The sequence below is a fragment of the Typha angustifolia genome, chromosome 11, assembly GCF_048772165.1.
Source record: "Typha angustifolia cultivar Huaian chromosome 11, ASM4877216v1, whole genome shotgun sequence".
NCBI classification, from domain to species: Eukaryota; Viridiplantae; Streptophyta; class Magnoliopsida; order Poales; family Typhaceae; genus Typha; species Typha angustifolia.
This window is the reverse complement of record NC_133249.1, coordinates 2,390,408-2,413,545: the sequence shown is the minus strand read 5'-3', so window position 1 is coordinate 2,413,545 and position 23,138 is coordinate 2,390,408. Positions and strand designations below refer to the sequence as shown.

At 35.9% G+C, this 23,138-nt stretch overlaps 4 protein-coding genes across 4 annotated transcripts; 3 read left to right on the top strand and 1 right to left on the bottom strand.

The window, feature by feature from the left end:
• Positions 1 to 5,396: 5,396 nt before the first annotated feature.
• LOC140770678 (uncharacterized) lies at positions 5,397 to 14,583 on the bottom strand. The gene is made up of 19 exons (XM_073111927.1): positions 14,155 to 14,583; positions 13,618 to 13,692; positions 13,362 to 13,512; positions 12,622 to 12,690; positions 12,361 to 12,533; positions 11,586 to 11,723; positions 11,330 to 11,455; positions 10,800 to 10,898; positions 10,325 to 10,448; positions 10,076 to 10,139; positions 9,312 to 9,366; positions 9,108 to 9,232; positions 8,518 to 8,591; positions 8,120 to 8,169; positions 7,199 to 7,285; positions 7,061 to 7,111; positions 6,887 to 6,970; positions 6,017 to 6,067; positions 5,397 to 5,733 (listed from the first exon to the last, which is right to left on the bottom strand). Exons 1-19 carry the CDS (start codon positions 14,503 to 14,505, stop codon positions 5,650 to 5,652), a joined length of 2,031 nt encoding a protein of 676 aa, XP_072968028.1. The 5' UTR covers positions 14,506 to 14,583; the 3' UTR covers positions 5,397 to 5,649.
• Positions 14,584 to 14,686: 103 nt separating this feature from the next.
• Positions 14,687 to 16,831, top strand: LOC140770680 (glucosidase 2 subunit beta). Its single transcript, XM_073111929.1, has 5 exons — positions 14,687 to 14,898; positions 14,988 to 15,101; positions 16,033 to 16,128; positions 16,269 to 16,454; positions 16,537 to 16,831. The coding sequence occupies exons 1-5, from the start codon at positions 14,760 to 14,762 to the stop codon at positions 16,647 to 16,649; spliced, it is 648 nt and encodes a 215-aa protein (XP_072968030.1). The 5' UTR covers positions 14,687 to 14,759; the 3' UTR covers positions 16,650 to 16,831.
• A 781-nt stretch (positions 16,832 to 17,612) lies between these two features.
• Positions 17,613 to 20,055, top strand: LOC140770682 (large ribosomal subunit protein eL20z-like). Its single transcript, XM_073111931.1, has 4 exons — positions 17,613 to 17,935; positions 19,105 to 19,183; positions 19,341 to 19,455; positions 19,844 to 20,055. The coding sequence occupies exons 1-4, from the start codon at positions 17,722 to 17,724 to the stop codon at positions 19,901 to 19,903; spliced, it is 468 nt and encodes a 155-aa protein (XP_072968032.1). The 5' UTR covers positions 17,613 to 17,721; the 3' UTR covers positions 19,904 to 20,055.
• Positions 20,056 to 21,192: 1,137 nt separating this feature from the next.
• LOC140770681 (large ribosomal subunit protein eL20-like) lies at positions 21,193 to 23,065 on the top strand. The gene is made up of 4 exons (XM_073111930.1): positions 21,193 to 21,338; positions 21,440 to 21,555; positions 21,683 to 21,746; positions 22,536 to 23,065. Exons 1-4 carry the CDS (start codon positions 21,324 to 21,326, stop codon positions 22,875 to 22,877), a joined length of 537 nt encoding a protein of 178 aa, XP_072968031.1. The 5' UTR covers positions 21,193 to 21,323; the 3' UTR covers positions 22,878 to 23,065.
• The last annotated feature ends 73 nt before the right edge of the window (positions 23,066 to 23,138 follow it).

The window sequence follows — 23,138 nt, the reverse complement described above, 5'->3', positions numbered from 1 at the left end:
ATCTTTCTCCTAATGAATCCAACGTCTTCTACCTTCTGTTACTGGGACCTCCCTCTCTTATAATACCTTCCACCTACCCCTGTGTGCAAAATTTAATTTATCACAGTCAAAGAAATCAAACGCTAAGCTACAAGAGGAATTGAAAGGAGAGTAAAAGTGAAGGGGGATGAAGCAAAAGGCGAGGAGTGGAAAAGAGTTGTACTCTCTTAAACCTGCATTAAAACCCAAACACTGATGCCCACTGCTCAAAAGTACACTGAGAATTCCCTCGTACGCCAAGCAAGAAAGACAAAGAAAGACCCATCTGCTGGTGCTTTATTAGTACTACAATCACAGGGAGGAAAAAGGAGAGAACTTTTCAGTTTGCAGAGGAGAAATATATAGACGGTCTTTCTAGAGAGACGGGAAGAGAGAGAGAGAGAGAGAGAACTAGAGATAAACAGCAAACCCTAGGGATTGAGCTTCACAATAGGCAACAACTAGAAAAGGGGCATGGAAAAAAAAGAAAAGAAATTTCACAAGCAACAAAGGTCCCTTGTTACTTCTTCCTTTAAACCAACCGAAATATGAAAGATAAAGACTTACCTAGAAAACTAGACAATTATCTAAAAATCTCTTATAACAAAAGATTCTCCCAAAGTGTTCTTAGGCAAGAAGAAAGGTAAGAGAGGTTGTCGGTTTTGGGTTCTCTAGCTTCTTGTGACTCTCACACAGTCATATGAAGGTCTGAATGAGGCTTTTATCTTTATCTATCTATCTATCTAGCTATCTCTCTGCCACCTTTTTTTCCTGCTTGGTTTTCTAATTTTATTTTTATTTTTATCTATCTAGTAGAGGAGTGCTGAGAAGCTTGGGTCCTCGTTCGCTTGCACAGGAGCGGGGGGGCAATAAATGGGAAGAGGGTGAGAAGAGCCATAAGTGTGGGATTATTCTAATGGGAAGAGGTTGTTGCAAGAATAAATAGGAGGGAGGGTTGGGGGATTTTGGAAGTCAAGAAGGCATGCACGAAAAGGGCGTTTGATTGGAAAACGAGGGTGGGGGCAGTAATTGCGAGTTTTGGGGTTATTTCGGGCATGGTGAGGTGTGCAATACTTACAATGGATTGACTCGAGAAACTCCCGAGTCCTCTCTCTCTTTCTCTTTCTCTCTCCCTCTCCATCCATCCATCCATCCATCCATAAAAAGATATTAGTTGAATGCTTGAGAATCCTACACTTGAGGTCACTCTTTATCCTTCGTTTTTCTTTTCTTAAATTAAAAAGGAATTGTATTAACTAAAGAGCTCTTCTTCGGTGCCCTTCGTATACGATGGTTAATATACTTTAAAATATAATAGAAACATTGAAAATTTAAGTCCTATGACACATAATTACTTATAATCTCTAAGTTGACACTATCTAGCGAGTTTCTTTGCATATAAACCTCAACTATTTTTATTTACGTATATATTTTCTTTTAAATTATACCCTTCATATTATACTTTACACCTTTTTATATAGAAGAATGCTATTATTTAATTACAATGATTACTTACTTATATATTTTACCAAAAACAGAATTACTTTACACCTTTTTTTTTTTACTTCCACTCCTCGTCAATCAAACACATCTTTACACGGATAAATTATGATTTTTTTTTGTGCTCATAACATAACAATGTAGTGTTCTTTTGTTTTCTCGTTAAATAGTAATGAGATAACAATAAAGGGTCATTTAAGCTGCCTTTAAATACCCATTAATTCATCTTGACTTCCCCATTTCGATTTGTATGTCTCCTCGTGGGGGACTCTGACAAATCACACATCCGAAGGCATGCTCCTCATCACCACCACAGAGAGAGAGAGAGAGAAGAAGAAGAAGAAGAAGAAGAAGAAGAAACGCAAGAGAGTCTCTCTTGCTATTTTGGGGCAATAAATCATAAGCAGCAGAGGAGAGAGCAGATGGGAGGAATAATAAATACGCGCAGGCTTTTAATAATTATTTCCCTGAAGCTAAACGTACGGTGGAGCAGAAACTGCGGAACCCAATCCCATCGCGCACCAGGGAGGAGGTGGAGATGGAGGTGGAGGTGGAGGTGGAGGTGGAGGTGGAGGTGAACTGCTGAAGCAAGCAACCAAACAACCACAGTTTCTTTACCAAACAAGCCTCTTTATATCTATATACATACATATATTTTCTACTGCATCTCAAACTTAATAACAAAATAACTCGGTGACAAAATACTAATAAGTTTAATATTTGTATGTTCTATTTTTCTCCACGAGTTTACGCATTTGAAATTTAGAAGAGCGACGATCTTCTGTTAGTTACAAACAACTACTAAATATAATATTTTATAATTAAAATAGATAACCAAGCATAAAATTATAGTTTTTTTTAATATTTCTACTTACATCTTTCTTGTTCAGCGTTTCACCGGTTTAGTATTTTATATAGAGATGCAGTAAAATAAAATCAGTTTAAGATTAAGTTTAGAGTGAAGATTATTTTGATAAATAAAAATCGAATAACATGTCTAATTTCGTCAACAACTCAAACAAGCAAGCAGAGGGGGTGGGGGACGAGGGTGTGTGATTTGGGTGTGTACGGCTTTATTTTCCCATCGTTATATATGCATGGGATCACATCACACAGACAGTCCTTTCAAGAGAAAGATAGAGAGAGAGAGAGAGAGTTTGGTCGACCGAACGAACCATCATACTACTATTTAAAGCATCTGAGTTGGGAATCTTTCTTGCCGTGTGAAAGGTGACATCATTTATTAGGGAGAGAGAGATAGATAGATAGAGAGAGAGAGAGAGAGAGAGAGAGATAGAATGTTTTTCTTTTGTTCTTCTTTTCTTTGCCTTTGGATTCAGATGAGGTAGATCTGCTAAGTAGATAGATATAGATTCATATCATTATGAGCTAGCTCGTCGAATTTTTTGCGCACTTTAATTAAATATTATATTCGCATAGGTCTGTTATTTATTTGATTTAAGTGGCTCACTTCCATATGGATTCATGTAAGCATGTAGATAATATCAAAAAGAGTTGGTAATTGGACAAGCGATTTTATATCATCCAACAATTTAGTAGGACACGATAAGTGAATAAGTGAATAGGAATTCATTTGTTGGTAATATTATCTCCTGTCTAGCGCTTAAAATTTATTTGGCCTTGTTTACTTTTTCTTATTTTTGAATAAATTATTCTTAAAATAAAGTATTTATTTAAAAAATAACTATTTTTATATTTACTTATATTTTAAAATAAGGATGTTATAATTATATTTGATATGATATAAAGTAAATGAATAAAAATATTTTTTTTATAAATTACTATGAGTACTCTTTGATTTAATATTAAGTAGGTTGATGGGATAAATATTAAGAATAAATTAGTAATTTGATTAGTATATCGTATGATATGTAATTTTGATGAATAATATTTATTTCTTAGAATGAGATTATTACGATGCTTAGTTATTATTCTAAAATAAGTAGTGGTATTTCATAATAATAAAAAAAAAAATCTAAAGTGAATTGGGGCAGGTAAACAATCATTTATATCTAAAGGATAACTAACTTAAATGAACTTAAAAAATTTAAAATAGAATTTATATAAGTAAAATTAAATTAACTCCCAGCAAAGAGAAAGAGAAAGAGAAAGAAAAAGAGAAGAAAAATTCTAGCGGACCGATTACTATTATTCTATTCTTCAAAATTACAATAAAATTAAAAACTAGTAAAATAAATAAATTTGTAACTCTATCCCTCTAATTATATTACTTATAGTGTTCATTAAAAACTTCTTGTAGTCATGAGAGTGTGGTCGATGCCACTGAAATAAACTGTAACTATATCAATAGATTAACATCATATAAAGAATCCAATCAATACAAATAAAAATCTAGTAGTGTTAGGCACTGCACGCACCAAAGAGAGAAAAGTCTAGTGAATGGATGGATTCATACCAATCGGAAAACAATAGACATCACATCGATCAATCTGGCCTCAATCTCATCCTGCTTGAGTAGTCTCATGTATATAAAATAATAAAAATTGGATAAGTTATTTCCCATTGGCATATTGTGGTGATTAGTCTCAAATCTATTCATGAGATAGATGTACGTGAGAGTGGAATGCCCAATTGTCTCAAGTTGCGTTTGATTTGACTGACAACACTTGACCATGCATCATACTGTATTGGAAGATGCGATCATGCTCACTATTAGATTTCGAATTTATTTATTTATTTATTTTTAAGTAAAAGTTTTTATTTGGAAGATGGTTAGTTAGTGATGAACCACTTGCACCTAGATGTCACATATACATGACTACATTTTACCATGACATAGAGACATACATACATGTCGCTATGCTACTGTTACGTATGTATGTCTCTCCGGCCATCGCGCTTGCAACAAACATCCAGATCGATCACATGCTCACCTGCATGACGTAAATGCACCAACATGCCATGCTTAAATGCACCAACCCACACATCCACATGCAAGCCCGAAAGAGTATTTTTATTGTGTTTTTAACTATACTAAGTACCATAAATCTTATTTATTATAAATAAACTTCATCCTAAACTTAATATTAGAAAGGTGTCAATATTTGCCGGTTGTTTATTTTGAGTTTAGAAAATCCTCGTGAACTGGTTTAGTAACTAAATATTTTTTTTTTATCTTCATCATATCTAATTAAATTTATTCTTAAAAAAAAAAAATCAAGACTTATAAAGTAGAGTTTAGGATGGAGCATTAATTAGTTTGGCATTTTTTTATCAAATAAAATACTAAATTATTCAGTATTTTTTATAAGGAGGCACTAATCATAACGATGTCTAATCTAATACTTAAGTCCGACATAGTAAGATCATATATAAAAACACTAGTAAGATCAATATATTAACTCACGCGGTTCATCTTCTAAATAAAACGCTCATTATCATTTTACTACCTACTTTATACTTTATACTTTATGACATAGATATTATGTTAGGGAAAAATATGAACCTTCTCCTGATATTAAATTTGGGGTGCCATTTAATTTGTTTAAGTTTGGAACTCTTTTTATTTTATTTTATTTATCTTACTCTGCAGGGTTTCAAAAAAGTTTCCTTTTAAGTACGTGAGTTAATTAAACATGGCACGGAAAAGATTGGCATTACCGTACATTATATATCACTCACAGTGTAGCCTTTCAGATAAGATACATTGGATAGCAAGTTGACAAGTAATACATAAATAATGAAATATGAATGCAACCATATCTTGTTAAATTAGCATCAGTACCATTATTAATATATGAATCTGCATGCTGATATAATATTGCAACTCAAACTTCATCATATAAAACCACTAGCATTCCAAATAAGTATATATATTAAGGAAACTTCACGGAGTTTTTCTGAAGAGGAGGATATTTTATAGCACTTGGAAATAAGATAAGAATGCCAACATCAGCACGGAGAGCTGAACTTATTACACCAATTTCTTTGTATGTCAATAACTTGCAAAACAATATTTTGGAACAAAATTTTTTATCTCATACAATTAATGTTACACTATCAAAATTATGTGTACAAATAAAATTATATGATGTATCTATTGGTGGTAAGCTAAGCTTGTGTGAGGCTAAAAACTTCGTCTCCGTGGCTTCAATCTTTTGGCTTATTTCTCATCATCTTACGTTTAGTAGCATCAAGATATCTTTTCCTCAATCGCACAGCCTTCGGTGTTACCTGGATGAAATTTTGTACATTGTTAGTAAGGCTACAAATGATTGGACAACACGGGCTTTGAAGATAAGGAATTGATACTTACAGAACAGTTTTTATTATTTACAGAGCAGTTCATATTGTTATTTGCATGTTGACTACCCTTTTGCTCTTGACTCATTGCTTAGGTGACCGATTTTATATCTTCTCAAATGAGTTATTAAGATGTAAAAAGAGTTACTATAAAAATAAAGATTTAAATTGTGGAGTAAATATCAATTCCCTTGAAGATAACCAGAAAACTTGCCTCAATGAGCTCATCTGAAGCAACATATCCAATTGCCTCTTCCAACGACATCTGCAAAATTTATTTAATTTAGCTTGTACAATCTAGAGAATTAGCTGTAAAGACTGTTTTGCAAATATGATATAAATATATTTGTTGATCCATTATATGGCTCCCCCATAATGCAATTAAGATCTAAAGAACATAAATAACAAACTTAATTAGCAGCTTTGTTTTCAGGAGTGACCAATAATTGGCCCTCTTCTTCAGTATGTATCACATTGAAACAATAATGCAACAGATAAGCCCTTAATAACTTCTTGGGGTCAGCCAAATGGCTCAGTCGGAACCCCATACATAAATGACAGCGTTAGCCCTGAGCCAAATTCCATAGGAAGTACGTCAACCATGCTAGGAAAGCAAGAGAAGAGTAATATGCAGTGTTGGAATTCCAGTAATTCTATACTAATTGCCTAATGTGAGTATGTGGCTGGTATATTAGCTCTGAGGCATAACATCCATTGTGCTAATCTGCTCTAAGCCCCACGCCCAAACCAAACCAAACAAAGAATATAACTGAGGGCTCTTAACTGAGGCTGACAGAGTTGAGTCAAATGCAATCAAGTTGGCTGAGTAATTCAGCCCAATGCAGTAAAAATTGGACCACTCAAGTTTTGTCAAAACACTTATGGACAGGTAATGCTAACAAATTTATGGACTCCAGTAAAAAGAAACAAAAGATAAAAGTATCTTTGGGGGATGATACATCACTATTATTATGTATTGGCTCCATGTAAACTACATTGCATGACTGCCAGGATATCCAAAAAAGAAGCCGCAATAATAGTATAGACATTCAATTTCGCTGCATTGGCTTAAAAAGAAACATACCAAACGAGGTGGAGACAGACGAACATTCTCATCTTTCCCAGGAGCTCGGATGTTCGTCAATTCTTTTGTTCGCACAGGATTCACCTGCCCAATGAATTAATGTTAAGGTAAGTTGTAATGACAAAAAGAAACCTAAAAACAGAAAAATATATCTTTAAACTTCAATCTACTTACATCAAGATCAGAATCACGGGAGTGCTCACCGACTATCATGCCCTCATATGCCTGCATACCAAAAAAATGAGAAGGAAGAAACATATCTTTATTCAGAAGCTGCAGATGGACTAATTATTGGTGACAAGAAGTAGGCACCTCCATGCCGGGAGACACAAAGAGAGTCCCACGAGCTTCTAAGCTCATAAGTGCATGTGAAGTGATGATTCCCTTTCCCGTCGATACCTGGTTATAAAGTAAATAAAGATAATAAAAAAAGTCCAAGGAATAACATCAATCCATTGCATATCAAGTCTGTAGAGGAAATTACTTTAGTTGTGTACACCTCGAAAGTTATTAGATGCTAATGTGAGTGCACATGTCTAAGCAATATTCTGGATACCATGACCAATAGTGATTCAAAAAGAATGTAAGACCTGTAAAGTAATTGAACTCTCACGGAAAATCTCGCATGCTAAAAATTTTCCTTAATATGACTTTTTTTTCACCAATTATGGTGAAATTTAAACAAGGATGATCGCAGAGAGACCATATGCAGAACAAACAATTTAATTTTATGGAGTTTAACCATTAGATAGATCATAAATCTACACTAGAAGCATAAGAATAGATCTTCAGCAGAAGGATATGATATCACGTCAGAGGATGATCACCAAGAGAATATACAGAACAAACAACTGAATTCATGTAAAAATAGCAGATAACAAATAATAAGTACAAAAAAGCCATCAATAATGAAAATTATATGCAGTTAGGTCTACCACAAGCTCTTTTCTATCTATTCACCAAATTCAGGGCACCTCCATAAACAGGGAATTTTATTGAAGTTCATTAAAATCTTGTATTTTCAACTTAGAAGCACATTTTCTCCTTGGTATTACACGAGAAAACAAACCAAACCATAAATTGAAGTCTCTTAATGCCTATTTCAACATCTAGAACATGTAAAAAGTAATAACAACTTCTGCTATATAAAAGACAAGTTATCTTTATTTGTCCTCAATCAAGTAGATCTGTCAAATAAAAGAATCCTAAACAGGCAACAGAAAGGCTACTTACCAGAACCCCTTTCCTAACGTTCCCAAGTAAACCTCGATATTTAGAATATGCTGCACATAAACAGAAATATAGTATCAATTATCATTAAAGTGCCCTAAAATTGACATCATCAATGGAAGTTCACAACCAAGAAAGCATAGCATTTTGCTTAGTCATCTCCCCAGGCAATCATAGAAACCAATTAATGTCTGTTCAAACTATACAAATAATCGACTCTATATGAACTGATGTAGAAAACTTTCACCAAGAAAGCATAACATTTTGCAGATTCTATCTCCCCATGTGTATAATACATAACATAACAACATATTGCTTATATATACATGTATTGCATGTATACATTAACACATATGAGCATACATACACAACTGTATACATGAGGCAAAGTAAAAGCATACACTGAAAAGCACGGTGCATGAACCCAGTTCCACGTGTGTCGCTGCTAAAAACACTCCTGTAGCCAACTAGACCTCTGCACACAAGTGAAAACAAGATTAACCAAGGATAACTGAACATTGTGCACATGCAGGACAATAGAAAGAAGAAAGGTTCAAAGCAAGGATGTCTATTCTCTGAGGCATTCTACAGAGGAAAGAATATCTTGAGAACCCAAAATCTCCAGAATATAACAAGTAACCTTGATCTTAATAGAAGAGAATAGCACCAGATACCAGCCAATTAATAGATTGGAGTATGTAAACTGTCGACAGCTTTAAAAATCAAGCGAGATCCATTTAACTGGAACTCTAAACTGTTCCTTCCAATAGATGACTAGCTGCATTCACAAAATGAAACCAAAAAATCCAGCAACTCTGTAGCTTCTAATTATTTTTACAGAACTAAAGGATGACCTTGCACAAAACACTGTCATACTGACCATATAAGCAGCATTATAACCAATACGCTGTATATGCTACATACTTTAGGTTGCCAAAAAACATGAAACTAAAGGGATCAGCAAATAACAAAAGAATAATCAGTTACTGACCTAGATGGACAAGTCAAAGACATTCGAGTCCTTCCAGTAGTCCCAGCAACTGGGCCCATGTCAACTACTTCAGCCTTTCTGTGTGAAAGGGCTTCCATGACAAGGCCCACATGCTCATCATTCACCTGAAATACTTGAGTTATTAACAAACATATTGCCCATTAAAGAAAACAATATGGGATTCCTTTGAACTTCTATTGGTACCTCAATTGTTACTTCTTCTATAGGCTCTAGCTTTTCATTACCCTCAGTTTTGTACCTAACTCCATAAAAAGAAAGTTACAATCAATTCAAGAAAACACAGATATAATATTTTATGACCAGGAGACTATTAAGTATACTAACAGCACAGCATACACTCAAATGGGAGAAAGAAAGTGATAATGCAAATTTCACAGACGAAAACATTAGTGAGGCAGTAAAGAGAACGAGAGTTGAGATGCGGACAGGAAAAATGCCAATGTATCTTCTCTTAAATTAGAAAAATCAATATTATATGTTGCAAACACATTGGACACCATGCCAGAAGAGTTCTTATATAGCAATCTTAAGAAACCATTTGAGTTCAATCTTAAAAAACATGTTAAATTTTACTCTTCATGTAAGATAAAAAAGACTAAAGTTGAGGGAGAACAATAGATAATTATTTTGGTGAATGCTATCTAGATGTATATATGCTCTGGCGAGTGATGATCACAACCAAAGGAAAGTTGTTGATTTGTATATGAGAAATTAAGACGTAAATGAGAATGCACAAAAAAAAAACAAAAAAAATAAAAACCTCACAATAATAATTTCATATCCCTACTAATTATCTGCTTAATCATTGTTGCTCCACAATTTGGATTTGAGGCATCATCATGATTTTAGCTTTGCTGACATTACCTTCTCAGACTAATAAAGGATCATGATTGTAGAATAATTCTGAAAGGAATCATGCTATAAGTTGCAGAACACTGAAAACTCACATGACTCTTGGGGGTGAAACAGAAAGCTCAAAACCTTCGCGCCTCATGTTCTCTATCAAGATACCTGAAAGTTCTGCAAACTGTAAATACAAAAATCCAGAGTTGTGACCTAAATAGCTAAAGCAATAACTGCATTTTATAAGCAAGGCCTTATATAACTAAATGGATAAGAGAAAATGAAAGTAAAACCAGTTTCTACATTAATTTCAAAAGTCTAAAGATTTAGAAAGTGAGTCAAATAGTCCAGACCCAACTGAAGCTCGCCCCTCCCTTGAACTTCATAGGATTCTGATAATGGTCCAGGAAGAACATTAATTGCCAAGTTTGTTTCCGATTCTGCTGTCAGACGGTCACCTATTTTCCCTCCAGTCAACTGTAAATTAATTTATACATCATATAAGAATTAGCAAAGGACAGGAGAAAGTTGATCCAAGATTATGACCTACTAATCAGTGTAAGACACCTGCTAACAAATTTACACTTCAAAACAAAAATAATTATAATAAAGAAAATAAACCCATAAAAGAATAAGATGTTGCTTAAACTCGCCTCAAAGAGAATTCTGTCCATCACATGTTTTTAAGTCAGAAAAAAATTAATGAGTGCAAAAGCACATTTACAAGAAATATATAAGCCCCAGTACATCGACATAGAAAAAAGCTCCCCAAGGGCTTACATCAAGGAAAAAAACGTAAATCCCCATTAGATAATTATTACTACTTACATGGGTTCCATCACGGCCCGCGAGTGGAGAGTCGTTGACTCCAAAAGTCATGGATATTGTTGGGGGATCCAACTCAACAGTTGGCAGAGCAGTCATCACCTATGGTTTGTAACCATCAGAAAGTACACAACAGTCACATCATTTATCTTTTGAATTATGGTTAAAGTACATTAAATAACTAACATCTAATTATCACATATGGGGACGACCAAAGAGGCATGCAAACACATGCTCGTGCCCAAATTCAACATCTACATTACACACAACTGCATTATAGCTACATGCACAAATACAAAAGACTGATGATGATTGTAATATAAAAGATGCAGGCAATTAGGATTTCTATTTATGAATAAAACTGAATGAGGTAAGCACCTAGAAAAATTAAAGTATATTAGGTGAAAGAGCACTTTTTTGCTGCAGAATGAAAAAAAAATCTAGCAGCTTTATTTTTTTCACAAGCGCACAACAGCAAATGAATAAAATGGAGGAAAGACATGATGACACTGTACAAAAGTAGGTCTATCTACCTCCACATTTGCCACTGTGTGACCAATTGATGGAGTCATTAATCCAGCCATTGAAATTATATCTCCGGCGCCAGCACTGTCAATCATTACCGTGGTTGTGCCCTTCTTTTTCATAAGCTTCACAACCTACATCAATTAACTGATAATTATAGGTGGACTTGAATGATGATATCAAATGTAGGATATTTTTAAACCACCTAAGACAGGAGTGCAAGGTACTCCAAATTTTTTCTGAATAGAGATTTTGGTAACAAACCTTTCCTTCCTCAATCTTCTGAACTCCTTCATCTGTGTGACGGAGACCATGCACTCGGTCTCCAACATGAAGAACACCTGATGATATGCGTCCTGTCAATATTCGACCGAGATAAAAATCTTTCTCCATCATGGAAACCTATGAGAGCATATAATTATGTTCATTTAGGATAGGCAGATAAAAATCAACGAAAACAAAAAATTCCATTCACACTAACAGTAGTTGCTCTCAGAAGCAATTTGGAAGTAACAAATGTATTAGTTGCAATAGTGTGCCCACATGAAAAGGAGTCCTAAAGTTTGATAACAAAATAAATCAAATATAGAAAAAGAACGAGTATCTCCAATATTATAAAGCTGAGCTAATATCACATAACTAAAGGGGAGAATCAAATCTATTAATCAGAAAGTACAGCACAAAGATCAAGACTTGCAATGATGAACATGAAAGCACTCATCAAATGAAGATGATAACTCCATAGTATCGAACTGAGCTTCATGTTGTTCAATGATTCAAATCAATGATTTATCTATCAAAGATAAAATAAAACCATTCCTTCATTCCTACTCTAGTAGATTATGCAAGAATCAGAATAAAAAAGGAAAAAAGAAAAACAGTAATAGAATGTGAGGAGTCAGAAAAGGAAGATATTCTATGTTTGTCATGCCTGATATACATCCCTGATGAAAGACATAGTCAGGAATTAATATTAAGTGAAGTAAAACCTCTGTATCTTTATCACAATTTATTATTTCAACAATAGACTTGTACTAACCAACATTTGGAAAGGAGCCTCGAGGCTTGCTTTCGGAGGGGGAACGTGTTCCAAAATGGCGTCAAGTAATGGTGACATACTCCTAGCATCATCAGGAGGATTCTTAGTGAATGATAAGGAAGCCCACCCTTCTTTTGCAGATGCATAAAGAACTGGAAAATCAAGCTGTTCCTCTGCATAGTCAAACAAATCACTGAGACTCAAAGAAGAACCCGACTACAATAAAATACAATGTAAAATGAATTGTTTCCAAATTTACACCTGTAGCACCAAGGTTTGCAAAAAGATCAAACACCAAACTCTCAACCTCATTGCATGTCTCCTCTGAAACTGCAAAAATAACATGCAAAAAGGTAAAGGAAAAGATTAAAATACTCGATCACATTTGAAAACTCTACTCATGGTTCATCTCATCACAGGTAGATTTTAAACCTTGCAACCTATAGAGTTCATCAAATTATGATTCAACATAATTTATTTATAAGTTTCAGTACTGCATAGAAAATCTAGATTTAGATGGATTTTTTTGTGCTCGAAGGTGCTATTTATTCTTTACAATTTCCAAACCAATATTCAGTGATAGAATCAATTAAACTCCAAAAATCATTTAATCAGGTATAACTTATTGTTCCAAACAAATAGAGAAAGAGCATTTAAAGTGGTTCGGAAGGTTTTCTGATCATTAGGGACTTAGTGTAATATCCCCTACTGTCTGTATCTGTGAATAATAGTACTTGCTACAGTCTATGCTTCTAAGGTATGATAGGTTGGCACTTTGACATGGAATCTGAAAGACTAAATCTACTATATGTGTTTTCATTACTTCAATTCCAGGTAACCAAGAAACAAAAAAAAGGAGTTCCTGAATTATTTAGAGTAGAAAAAAGAAAGAGAAAAGAAACAAAAGATCTCTTCCTTTTACACACAGATCAGAAATTTGTAATGTAGCTATTCTGACGATAGAACATCTCAGTGAGCACAGAGTAAGAGAAACTGCATACCAGAAGGCCTGTCGACTTTGTTCATAAGGAGAATTGGGCGTAGCCCATACCTCAAAGCTTTCGCAAGCACAAACTTTGTTTGTGCCAGGGGTCCTTCTCCAGCATCAACAACTAAAATGGCTCCTTCTACCATGCCAACAACTCGTTCAACCTATCCAAAAGTACCATGTAAACAAACGGCACAAGAAATGTAAGCAATTGCATATAATTCTTTCATGCATCTAAATGATCAAGGTATTCTAAATGGGTCACATACTTCACCACCAAAATCAGCGTGGCCTGGAGTATCAACCATGTTGAGCTCATTATTTCCCCATGAAATAGATGTAACCTGACGACACAAAGAAAGGAGAATTTATAGTAAGCACCACCACAACAAAGAAATGAGAATTCAACAAAATGAGCTCCTAACAAACTTTACCAAAAGGACACCAAATTCCTACCTTTCAGGTATAGGTTTAATTCGCTAGACTCACAGATGCGATCTTTCGATAAGACATTACTCATTAAATCATTCTAGCTCTAAAGATGCATAGAAGGACCAGTACTACTTCCTAATTCGATGGCAACGTCACCACACCCGAAAAAAAAATAATTGAGCACAAGTTGTTTGCCAAATGAATGCCTAGCAGACTGTATCTGAGTAACATTAAAGTCTCACCATTTGTAGATTTTCTTGATTCCCGACGCCGAAAGACGCTACTCTAAAAGATAGTGAGGGCTACTACTCAGAGGCTACTTCCTCTATCTCTAAAGAACGAATACTGCTCACTTAATACTTCGACCTGGTTACCTTGGAAGCGATCGTGATGCCGCGCTCGCGCTCGAGGCTGATGGAATCGAGGGCACGCTCGTGGGGGAGTTCGGCACCGCATTGGCGGAGGAGCCGATCCATGAGTGTCGTCTTCCCATGGTCGACGTGGGCTATCACGGCCACGTTTCGAAGCCGGCTCGGGTCAAGTGAGCTCCCGGCGGCTGCTACGGCAGGAGCGGCGGCGGAGGAGGAGGAGAAGCGGCGGAGGAACTGGGAAGGAGAGAAGAAAGAGGAGGTGGAGGAAGAGAAGGTTCGAGAAGGAAATAACGAGACGGGCGAAGAAGTTCGACTACCGGTAAGCAGGCCGCGGAGAAGCAAACCGGCGGCCATGCTTCCGGACTTGCGGCGTTACAAGGATCTTAACGCTCTTGCTCGGAAGTCGGTCCGAGTGAAGAGGTATGATTATGAATGGTCGAGCCCTCGAGGGTTTTATCAATTAAAATGGGTTTATTTTATTATTGATAATTTACGGGCTCATTGATGATAAATAAACTTATAGGCTTGAACAGGCTGGGCCAGACCCGGCCCAAAAGCTCACGAATAGGCTTGAACAGACTTGGCAGCAAAACCGTTGCATACTGGAAATGGGAAGAACGACGACGACGACGACGACGACGACGACGACTCGACTCCCCATCGTCGTTCCTGCCTGCCTCCTCGTCGTCACTTCCCTCGCATCCTCGATCTTCCCCGCTTCGTCTCTCCTCGGCGTCGCGCCCCAAGGTACGTGGCGGATCCGGATGGTCTTTTTTTCCAATTCGACCGAGTGTCTAGAGATCTCCTCCATGCCTCTTTTCCTGGTGGATTTGTAGATGAGAAGTACTTCTCCGGACCGGTGATTGCGTGCAAGGACGGGTCGAGGTCCTTCTCAAGAGATCGCCTCAACGATGGCTACTGCGATTGCCCTGACGGGACCGACGAACCCGGTTTGACCCTAGAACCCGAGTCGACCCCCTCAAGTTTCATCTAGTTTCTTGCTTCAATATGTACGGATTTGCTTTCCTGCTGGAAATTATAGTATCCATTGAGTTAGCTTTGATGTACAATGCAAATTGCACAATCTAACCTTGGATACGATCTAGAATGACAATAGTAGTATGCATTAAACTCACCTCGAACTCGATGCTGCATAGATTATGTGAAATGATACTTTGATGACACGGTTCTATTTGATTCTTGATTTACTGATTGCTTGTAAATACGATACGTTGAATACAAGTTGGATGGGATATACTCGGTGCCATCTTTAACTCTGTCCTGTTGAGGAGAATCTTTTATTTCTTTGCATCGTGCCTAACAAAACACGAGATTGGTCCAACTTAGATAAACTGTGAATGGATAGTGGCTAATTTAGCTTCAAGTTGGCATCAGCCTGATGAGCAACCTGCTATCTAGATCAAGCTTAACAAAGAGGATATTCCAAAAGCCCAATTTGTTCTGTGACTTTGGTCGGCGAATTGTGTTAGATATCTTGGTTTGCATCAAGTTAAAAGTCAAATGGAACAAATAATTTTAGTTTGCCATTAATGTCGATGAACTAATTTTGTAATCCACATTTATTTCTTTTGGCATATATGAATCATTGTAAAAGATCATTCAAGCAAGGCTCTAAAGGAAGGTCTTCTTCTAATGACCATTTAGACTATATATTTTTTCCGACTGTAGCAGCAAATCATTTTGTGTCTTACAGTGAAATGTTGATATGTTGTATCAATTCATTTGTAAGGATGGCATTACCTCAAAATCCAGCCTATTTCTATATCCCTAGCTGATAGGGAAAATCTTTCTAGTTCTTCCCAGAATATCAACTTATAGTCTGACTTATCCCCTCATCTCCATTATACCAATGAACTGCAGGAACTTCTGCTTGTCCTGAAGGCAAATTCTACTGTAGAAATGCTGGAGATTTGCCTCGCTTCTTGTTTTCTTCTCTGGTGAATGATCACATATGCGGTATGTCATCTGTATTGAAGGTCTTATGTTCTATTTATTTATGACTACTAAATACTGAATCTACCTTCTATATTTGGTACTGTAATAATTTGCTTTTCACTTTTCAGTTATTAATGATGTCATTATTATACATATCGTAGATTGTTGCGATGGTAGTGATGAATATGACAGCGGCATCAGTTGTCCAAATACATGCAAGAAGGATCAGAATACTTCTGAAATTTGGACAGGTGGTCATGATTCCACAGAAGAAAATGTGAACAAAAATGAAGCATTAGCAAGTAAAAGCCAAGTTGATTTGGAGGACCTTTTTCTGAAGTTAAGAGGTACTTATGCATATACCGACGAGATCTATTGGTGAGGATAATTTTATTATTAGTAAAGTTGCATATCCTTTCTTGTTTGCAGGATTGAGGATAGCTGTACTTACGGAGTTGGGTTTTGCTGCCTGTGTCGTGGCTTTTTGCCTGTTTTATAGGCACACTAGAACTCGAAGAAGACGCTATACGTGGAAGAATTAGTAAACCTGAAAACTAGTCTATGTTTCGATTCCTGTAAACGTATGTATTATTTTTCTTGTAGATGTCACAGATTAACAGAAGTTGAAGACTTCTGGAGGAGTCTATAAAACTGCAAGCTCATACAAGTTAATTTTGATATGCCAATATAGTGGCACATGATACCTTATCTTGGCCTTTTCTTATTCCTGCTAAATGCAATAACTTTGTAGTACATATTCCTGAAGTATGCTAACCCTAACTGATAATGCAGGATTAGTTCATTGATATCCACATTGAGCTCCTCTTAAGATCATTTTCTGCTAGCCTGGCGTGAAGTAATAGACTAATATTCTATAGATGGTCAGGTACTTTGTTATTCCATTGATCAAATCTTGGATTTCTGGAAGCATACACAATTATATTTTTGAAGATTGGGCTTTAGCACAGTCCAGGGATTCTGATAAGAATAGGGAAGATTACATTTAACTAGTCAACCTTGCTGTTTAACTGATGCACACAGAAGGATTAGAATTCTAGTCATCTAGTTCATTTTTGGGAGTCCTTTATATAATTCTGAGGACCCCAAGTATATTCAAGTATAATATTCAACACCCATAAGTCTTAAGAACAGAAAGAATAATTATATCTAGGCCTTTCAAAATGGTTCTGTTAATTGTCTCTTTACTTTTATTTTTCGTTTAAAAAATAATTTGTTGACAGTCACTTAATTAACTTTAGGCACTTAAAAAATTGTTTTAAGCTTATTTTAAAGAAAAGAAAATTTGAGAATAGAATGGTTACTCGATGGTTTTTTTAATACCATTGGGTGATAAATATTAGATAGTTAAAAGAAAATCAAAGCGTCATAAACAAAATTAAGAGGGTTGAAAAGTCTTAACTGTAATTAACCCCCAAAATATAATACCAATAAAAAGCTGCCACGTCACCCATCTCACAACCAAACAGCGAATCCGCTCGTCATCGCGAGAAAACCGTGACCCTTCCCTTTCTTCCACGATCCGAAGCCCTTCCGATCTCCTAATCGACGACTCGCAAAGCCCTAGAAAGGATAGCGAAGAAGACAAGGCCAAAGATGAGTGAGGAGGAGGGGAAGAGTCGCGGAGTCTCAGGCGATCCTGGCCACCACTACGGTACATTCCAGGGCGGGGTCCCCGACTACTCTCGACCGGCGATCGGCTTCCCTCAGCCGGCTCCGCCGCCAGGGATAGGGGCGCCTCCGATGTCTTATCCCCCTCCTTATGCTGCCGGTGCTGTTTACTACCCCCATGGCTACCAAGCCGTCCCAGGTACCACCTCTCGCCCTTCGTTTCTAGAATTCTATATCAGTTTTTATTTTACGATAGATTATCTCGTGGATCGTGTTTATACGATTATTTTAATGTAGTTTTATTTAGAAAATGTTGCGATTTTGTTGGTTGACCTTTGTATCGTGGATTCGTGGCTAAAGTTGGGAAGTTTTTGTTTCTCCACCTCTAGGACGCAAAATATGTGATCTTGTACGATAATTCATAGGCATTTCACAGGCGAACGTGTTGGAGATTTATTCTGCAAGCGAGAAGGCAAAGCTGGGCATTTAAGCTGATATATAGTTGGTGAATTAAGAAGAAATTGATCCCCTTTCAGTTAATATAGTTTTATGGGATGGCAACTTTTCATCTGCTCCGATGAAAAGTTGTCAAAGTTTTATTCTACATGTGGCTTATCCTCTTTTGTTCGACTTTGGACCTAAGCATTCTTATTGACAGGAAAGTTGTGCTTCCAAAATAAAATTTACCTCATTCATCTGACCTTATTAATCATTGTGGGGTCCTTTTAAAATCAATATGTAAATTTCACAATGAGTGCAAGCATGGCTATCCCTGAATTATGCAACATGAACCACTTTAGTGAGCCGATCGAGAAAGTTTACGACTTAATCCAATATTTGCCAAGGATACGTGATCCTTGACTTGAATTGTAAATGAATGACATTTTTCTGAGAGAAATAGATGTATGAGCCGCCAACATGCTGCCCAGGAAGAACAATTTTGTTTTCGTATAAAATAAATCATATCTTCAAGAGATGGCTATACAAATGTGTTTGGATTTTTATTTTCTGGACTTACCATTAGTTAGCTAAATACCATCCAGCCTTTTCTTCAAATAGGTTGCTTGTTCCGCATAGGGTTCCAGATAAGTTAGCAGCTTAATGTGACCTAAAAGATTGAGTTTTCTACATGATTGCTTCTTAAATGTGTCTTCTGTGCTTCTTAAGTTGCAAAATGGGATACTCTTCCTTCGCCTCCATGAAGAAAGCTTTTGCACATATTGCTCTTTGGAGCGAGCCTTCTCTTGCACCTCATCATGTCATTTTAGATGAAAACTTATTAAGTGAAAACTTCTCTATATTATGACTTGTAAGAAATTGACTCCTAGCAGTTATTGATTTTTCATATTTCTTTTTCTGATGTTCAAGGTTATGCCGCTGTTGCTGAAGGAAGACCTTTAAGAATGCCACGTCTTCCATGTTGCGGAATTGGTATAGGATGGCTTTTGTAAGTTTCTAATCTGTCATACTAAAAACATGGAACCTTTGTTGTACTTGTTAATCCATTGTGCAACCTATGTCAACTTCTCATTACACCCTGAAGCATTAATGCAATTAGTTTGTCAAATAAAGTGGATTCTGATGCAAAAATTCTGTCTCTGAAGGTTCATTATTGGCTTCTTTCTTGCTGCTATTCCCTGGTATGTTGGGGCTTTCATCCTGCTCTTTGTCAGAGTGGACTATAGAGAGAAACCAGGATTTATTGCTTGCACAATTGCAGTAAGTAGCTTGTACTAATTTACTAGTTTAAGTCCCTGTATAATCTGCTATATTTTTTCTGCTATCGTACTAACTTTTACTATTATCTTCTCACATGCTTTTTATTACATTAAGTAAAAGATGGTAACAAAATATTATTCATATATCTTGTCATTATATGAACTGACTCCTATGGACTTCTCTGTTGCTAACTACTTGGATCTCTATATGCTATGCTTCTCATCATGGAACTAATCTCCAAGTTAAACATGAACATTTCTTATATTGGCCATGTAGTCGATTCTTTGTGCCTGCACACTCTGTCTTAGTTTATACTGTGTTCTCTTGGCAGAAGGTGAACGTTCAGAAAATGTTTTAATTACTGTAAACATTTGATATTCATGAGCAGGCTATTCTTGCTGCAATTGCTATCATCCTTGGGTTGACAAAAGAATCCGATGTTTGGTGAATCCTTTACTCTGCAGCAAGACGCCATGATGTATATGTTCATCCTGATTTCTAAACCCTGAATACTGTCGGGAGATATGTATTTGATGTATGTATTGTAAGTTGATGTTTACTATTATTTTCTGGGAAGAAAGAAATGACTTAACAAATCAATTCTATCTGCCTTGTTTATACTTAAAAGAGTGCGCTGATTATTTTAAATTCCTCATACTGAAACTACTACGAGATTGTGATCCAGTGCTACATTATTACTTTGTTTCATATCAAGATGTGGGTAAACGACTGGCTAAAGACGAGGACTTTGATGTCGAAGTTGTGTGGCTTTTCTAAATTTTCCTCTCATTCTTTTCATCTAGCTATATGAATTATTAGCAGCTTTGCTACTAGGAAAGAGCTTATTTCTCATATTGTATACTTAAGGTCTCATTTGGTTCATGTATATTTTATTGTTTGTTTGTAAAATATATTAATTATCTTAAATAAATTTATATAAGAATTCGTGTTTAGTTACTAACAACAAATAAGTATGTTAACCGTGGTAAAAGTTTTGCTTAGAAAATATACATAATTTTATCGCATTTTTTTGTATCTATAATAAGATTTTATGTATAACTTACTACGTGAATTAACTTATGTAAAATTTGACTAAAATATATATAAATAAATTTCTCTTTGGTGCTAACAATACCACCTTAATATTAAACCACAAGGCTTATATATTTCTGATTTGAAAGGATACCACCTGGGAATATAGTTGCACTACCATGAAAACAGTTGATCACGACGGTTTGTCTTGCTTTATTAGTTGATTTTTTAATTTAAAAAAATATATAACTGGTTAACTAATTGGAATAGACAATATAAGCCCAGACCACTCTTCAAATACAATGTCTAAATAGCTTCATCATCTGCCTCATATTGTGAGTCTGTGACAGCACTCTACGTTCCTTTACTACCATGCTTATCTTGTTAACAAAAATGTGAAGCATACTTGCATAATTGAACTCATAATATGGGCTTTATTGTATTAATGTTCTGTTATTAGGGTAGGGTACCAGATGGTTACGTACAAGTGAAACAAGCAGCATGTTCTTAAGAACAAACAATTATTATAATATATTTATTCCCACTCGAAAATAATATTTGATTTCCAATAAAGTTGATATATAAGTACATTAAAGCCTTCGTATGTGATTAATTACAAAATTAACCACCCTTTTAGGGAAGTGAAAAGTGGGCGTGAGTTCCCAAAAGGAATAAAAATTAATCGCCAGGTACAATTTGGGCTTTATAGGCCCATTTAGTGGCCCATTAGGGTTTAGCGCCATTCGCTTCCGCCCTCGGATAAATACCCCGTTTTACGCAGCCGCCTGTGCTTGCAAGGGAGGACAGAAGGCGATCTCTGGGATTGAGACCTCAAGATGGTGGCATTTAGGGTTAGTTGTTACCTTCGTGATGGATTCTTAGAACTTCTTCGATTCTTAGATACTTGCTGTCGATGTAAGCGTTCGATGTGGTTTGATCGTTTTGTGCGCAGTTCCATCAGTACCAGGTGGTAGGGAGAGCGCTCCCATCGGCGAGCGATGAGCACCCAAAGATCTACCGGATGAAGCTGTGGGCCACCAACGAGGTCCGCGCCAAATCCAAGTTCTGGTAAGTTTTATGAAGAGAACTCGGAGCCTTTGATCTTTTGGTCTGTTCTGGATTGCTTTCGATGTGTAAAGGGGAAAAAAGAAGAAGAGAGATTAATGATATATGCAACTTTTCTTTTGGTTCATAGGTACTTCTTGAGGAAGCTCAAGAAAGTGAAGAAGAGCAATGGGCAAGTGTTGGCTATCAATGAGGTTGATTTTCTTTACCTTTTTGTTTTCCTCGTATCTAAAATATTTACGAGATTTCGTTTCGAACATAACTTTCTTGTACACTAGGTAATTTTTAGATTTTGGTACCATTATTTTCATTTGTATGAGAACAGCAGAAGATTTCTAGAATCCTACTTCTAGCATGATTGACTTTGCATTTGTCTGTTGATTATGAAAGTGACCGTATTTTTTTCCTTTTGGTTCTACTTGGGTCTGTCATTTTGTTTGATTGAAATGTATTTTTTTTTCTGTTTTAATACATTGTATGATCCTGGTGTTTTCTATATGGTATGCTTTATTTAATAACGAAGTGCTTTATCTATGATAGCTATCATATGAAGCCTACAATGACATCTTTAAGTTTGATTTTGAAAATATTTTGGGAGGCTAATTTATGTAGTCAATAAGCTGTAGATGATGAATGCTTGAAAGTGGTTCATATTCCTGTTCCTGGTCTAGTAGAAGAGTTGTTATAGGCTTTTAGTTTTCACATACTATTCAGTTATATTTAGTTATGCAATATAACAGGAGCACTCTATTTTCAGCTGCAACTGTTACATAATGGCAAACAGTGTAACTAAAATCATAAAAAGAAATAGTGTAAATAACTAGTTCATGTATGTTAACTTCACAATCATTCTACCTACTTTGTGTATACAAAGTTCTGGCACTTTGATTTTTCATTTGCAGGGTGCTAGATATATTTTTTAACTGCATTCTTTTCTTCTGTTTGATATTAATTTGTGATGGCTAGTTGGCATTATAACGCAGATTTTTGAGAGGAAGCCAACCAAGATCAAGAACTATGGCATTTGGTTGCGTTACCAGAGCAGAACAGGCTACCACAATATGTACAAGGAATACCGTGATACTACACTAAATGGTGCTGTTGAGCATATGTACAATGAGATGGCTTCTCGCCATCGTGTAAGGTCTCATTGTATACAAATCATCAAGACAGCTACCATACCAGCTAAACTTTGCAAGAGGGAGAGCACTAAGCAATTCCATGATTCCCAAATCAAGTTTCCTCTGGTATTTAAGAAGGTTAGGCCACCTACAAGAAAGCTGAAGACCACATTTAAGGCATCAAGGCCCAACATGTTTATGTGATTTAGATTATTTCTGTAATTGGAGTTTGTTAGATCACCAGTTTTGAGGAAAGTGGCAATCCAGATTGGCCTTAAACCATATGCACTTTATTTTCAAGATCTTCCATTCTAATCTTTATTTAGTGAACTTTTTGAAATTAGTAAAATGTGCTAGACAGTTTGCTTTGATTTATTTAACAAATTTTATTATATTTTTTGTTAAGCTTTTGATCAGTGTTTGCACAAACTTTAGATGGTGGCTATTTCTTATGCTGCATTTGTG

What these genes read in the sequence shown, in the direction of transcription:
- LOC140770678 (XM_073111927.1), bottom strand. Translation starts at nt 14,505, where the DNA reads ATGGCCGCCGGTTTGCTTCTCCGCGGCCTGCTTACCGGTAGTCGAACT. An exon ending in CAAAGTCGACAGGCCTTCTG is followed by an intron (nt 12,691 to 13,361) that starts GTATGCAGTTTC and finishes TTATTTTTGCAG; the next exon opens with TTTCAGAGGAGACATGCAAT. An exon ending in ACACAGTGGCAAATGTGGAG is followed by an intron (nt 10,899 to 11,329) that starts GTAGATAGACCT and finishes TACAAACCATAG; the next exon opens with GTGATGACTGCTCTGCCAAC.
- LOC140770680 (XM_073111929.1), top strand. Translation starts at nt 14,760, where the DNA reads ATGGGAAGAACGACGACGACGACGACGACGACGACGACGACTCGACTC. An exon ending in TGACGGGACCGACGAACCCG is followed by an intron (nt 15,102 to 16,032) that starts GTTTGACCCTAG and finishes AATGAACTGCAG; the next exon opens with GAACTTCTGCTTGTCCTGAA. An exon ending in GGTGAATGATCACATATGCG is followed by an intron (nt 16,129 to 16,268) that starts GTATGTCATCTG and finishes TACATATCGTAG; the next exon opens with ATTGTTGCGATGGTAGTGAT.
- LOC140770682 (XM_073111931.1), top strand. Translation starts at nt 17,722, where the DNA reads ATGAGTGAGGAGGAGGGGAAGAGTCGCGGAGTCTCAGGCGATCCTGGC. An exon ending in TGGCTACCAAGCCGTCCCAG is followed by an intron (nt 17,936 to 19,104) that starts GTACCACCTCTC and finishes CTGATGTTCAAG; the next exon opens with GTTATGCCGCTGTTGCTGAA. An exon ending in TTATTGCTTGCACAATTGCA is followed by an intron (nt 19,456 to 19,843) that starts GTAAGTAGCTTG and finishes ATTCATGAGCAG; the next exon opens with GCTATTCTTGCTGCAATTGC.
- LOC140770681 (XM_073111930.1), top strand. An exon ending in CGCGCCAAATCCAAGTTCTG is followed by an intron (nt 21,556 to 21,682) that starts GTAAGTTTTATG and finishes TTTGGTTCATAG; the next exon opens with GTACTTCTTGAGGAAGCTCA. An exon ending in AAGTGTTGGCTATCAATGAG is followed by an intron (nt 21,747 to 22,535) that starts GTTGATTTTCTT and finishes ATTATAACGCAG; the next exon opens with ATTTTTGAGAGGAAGCCAAC.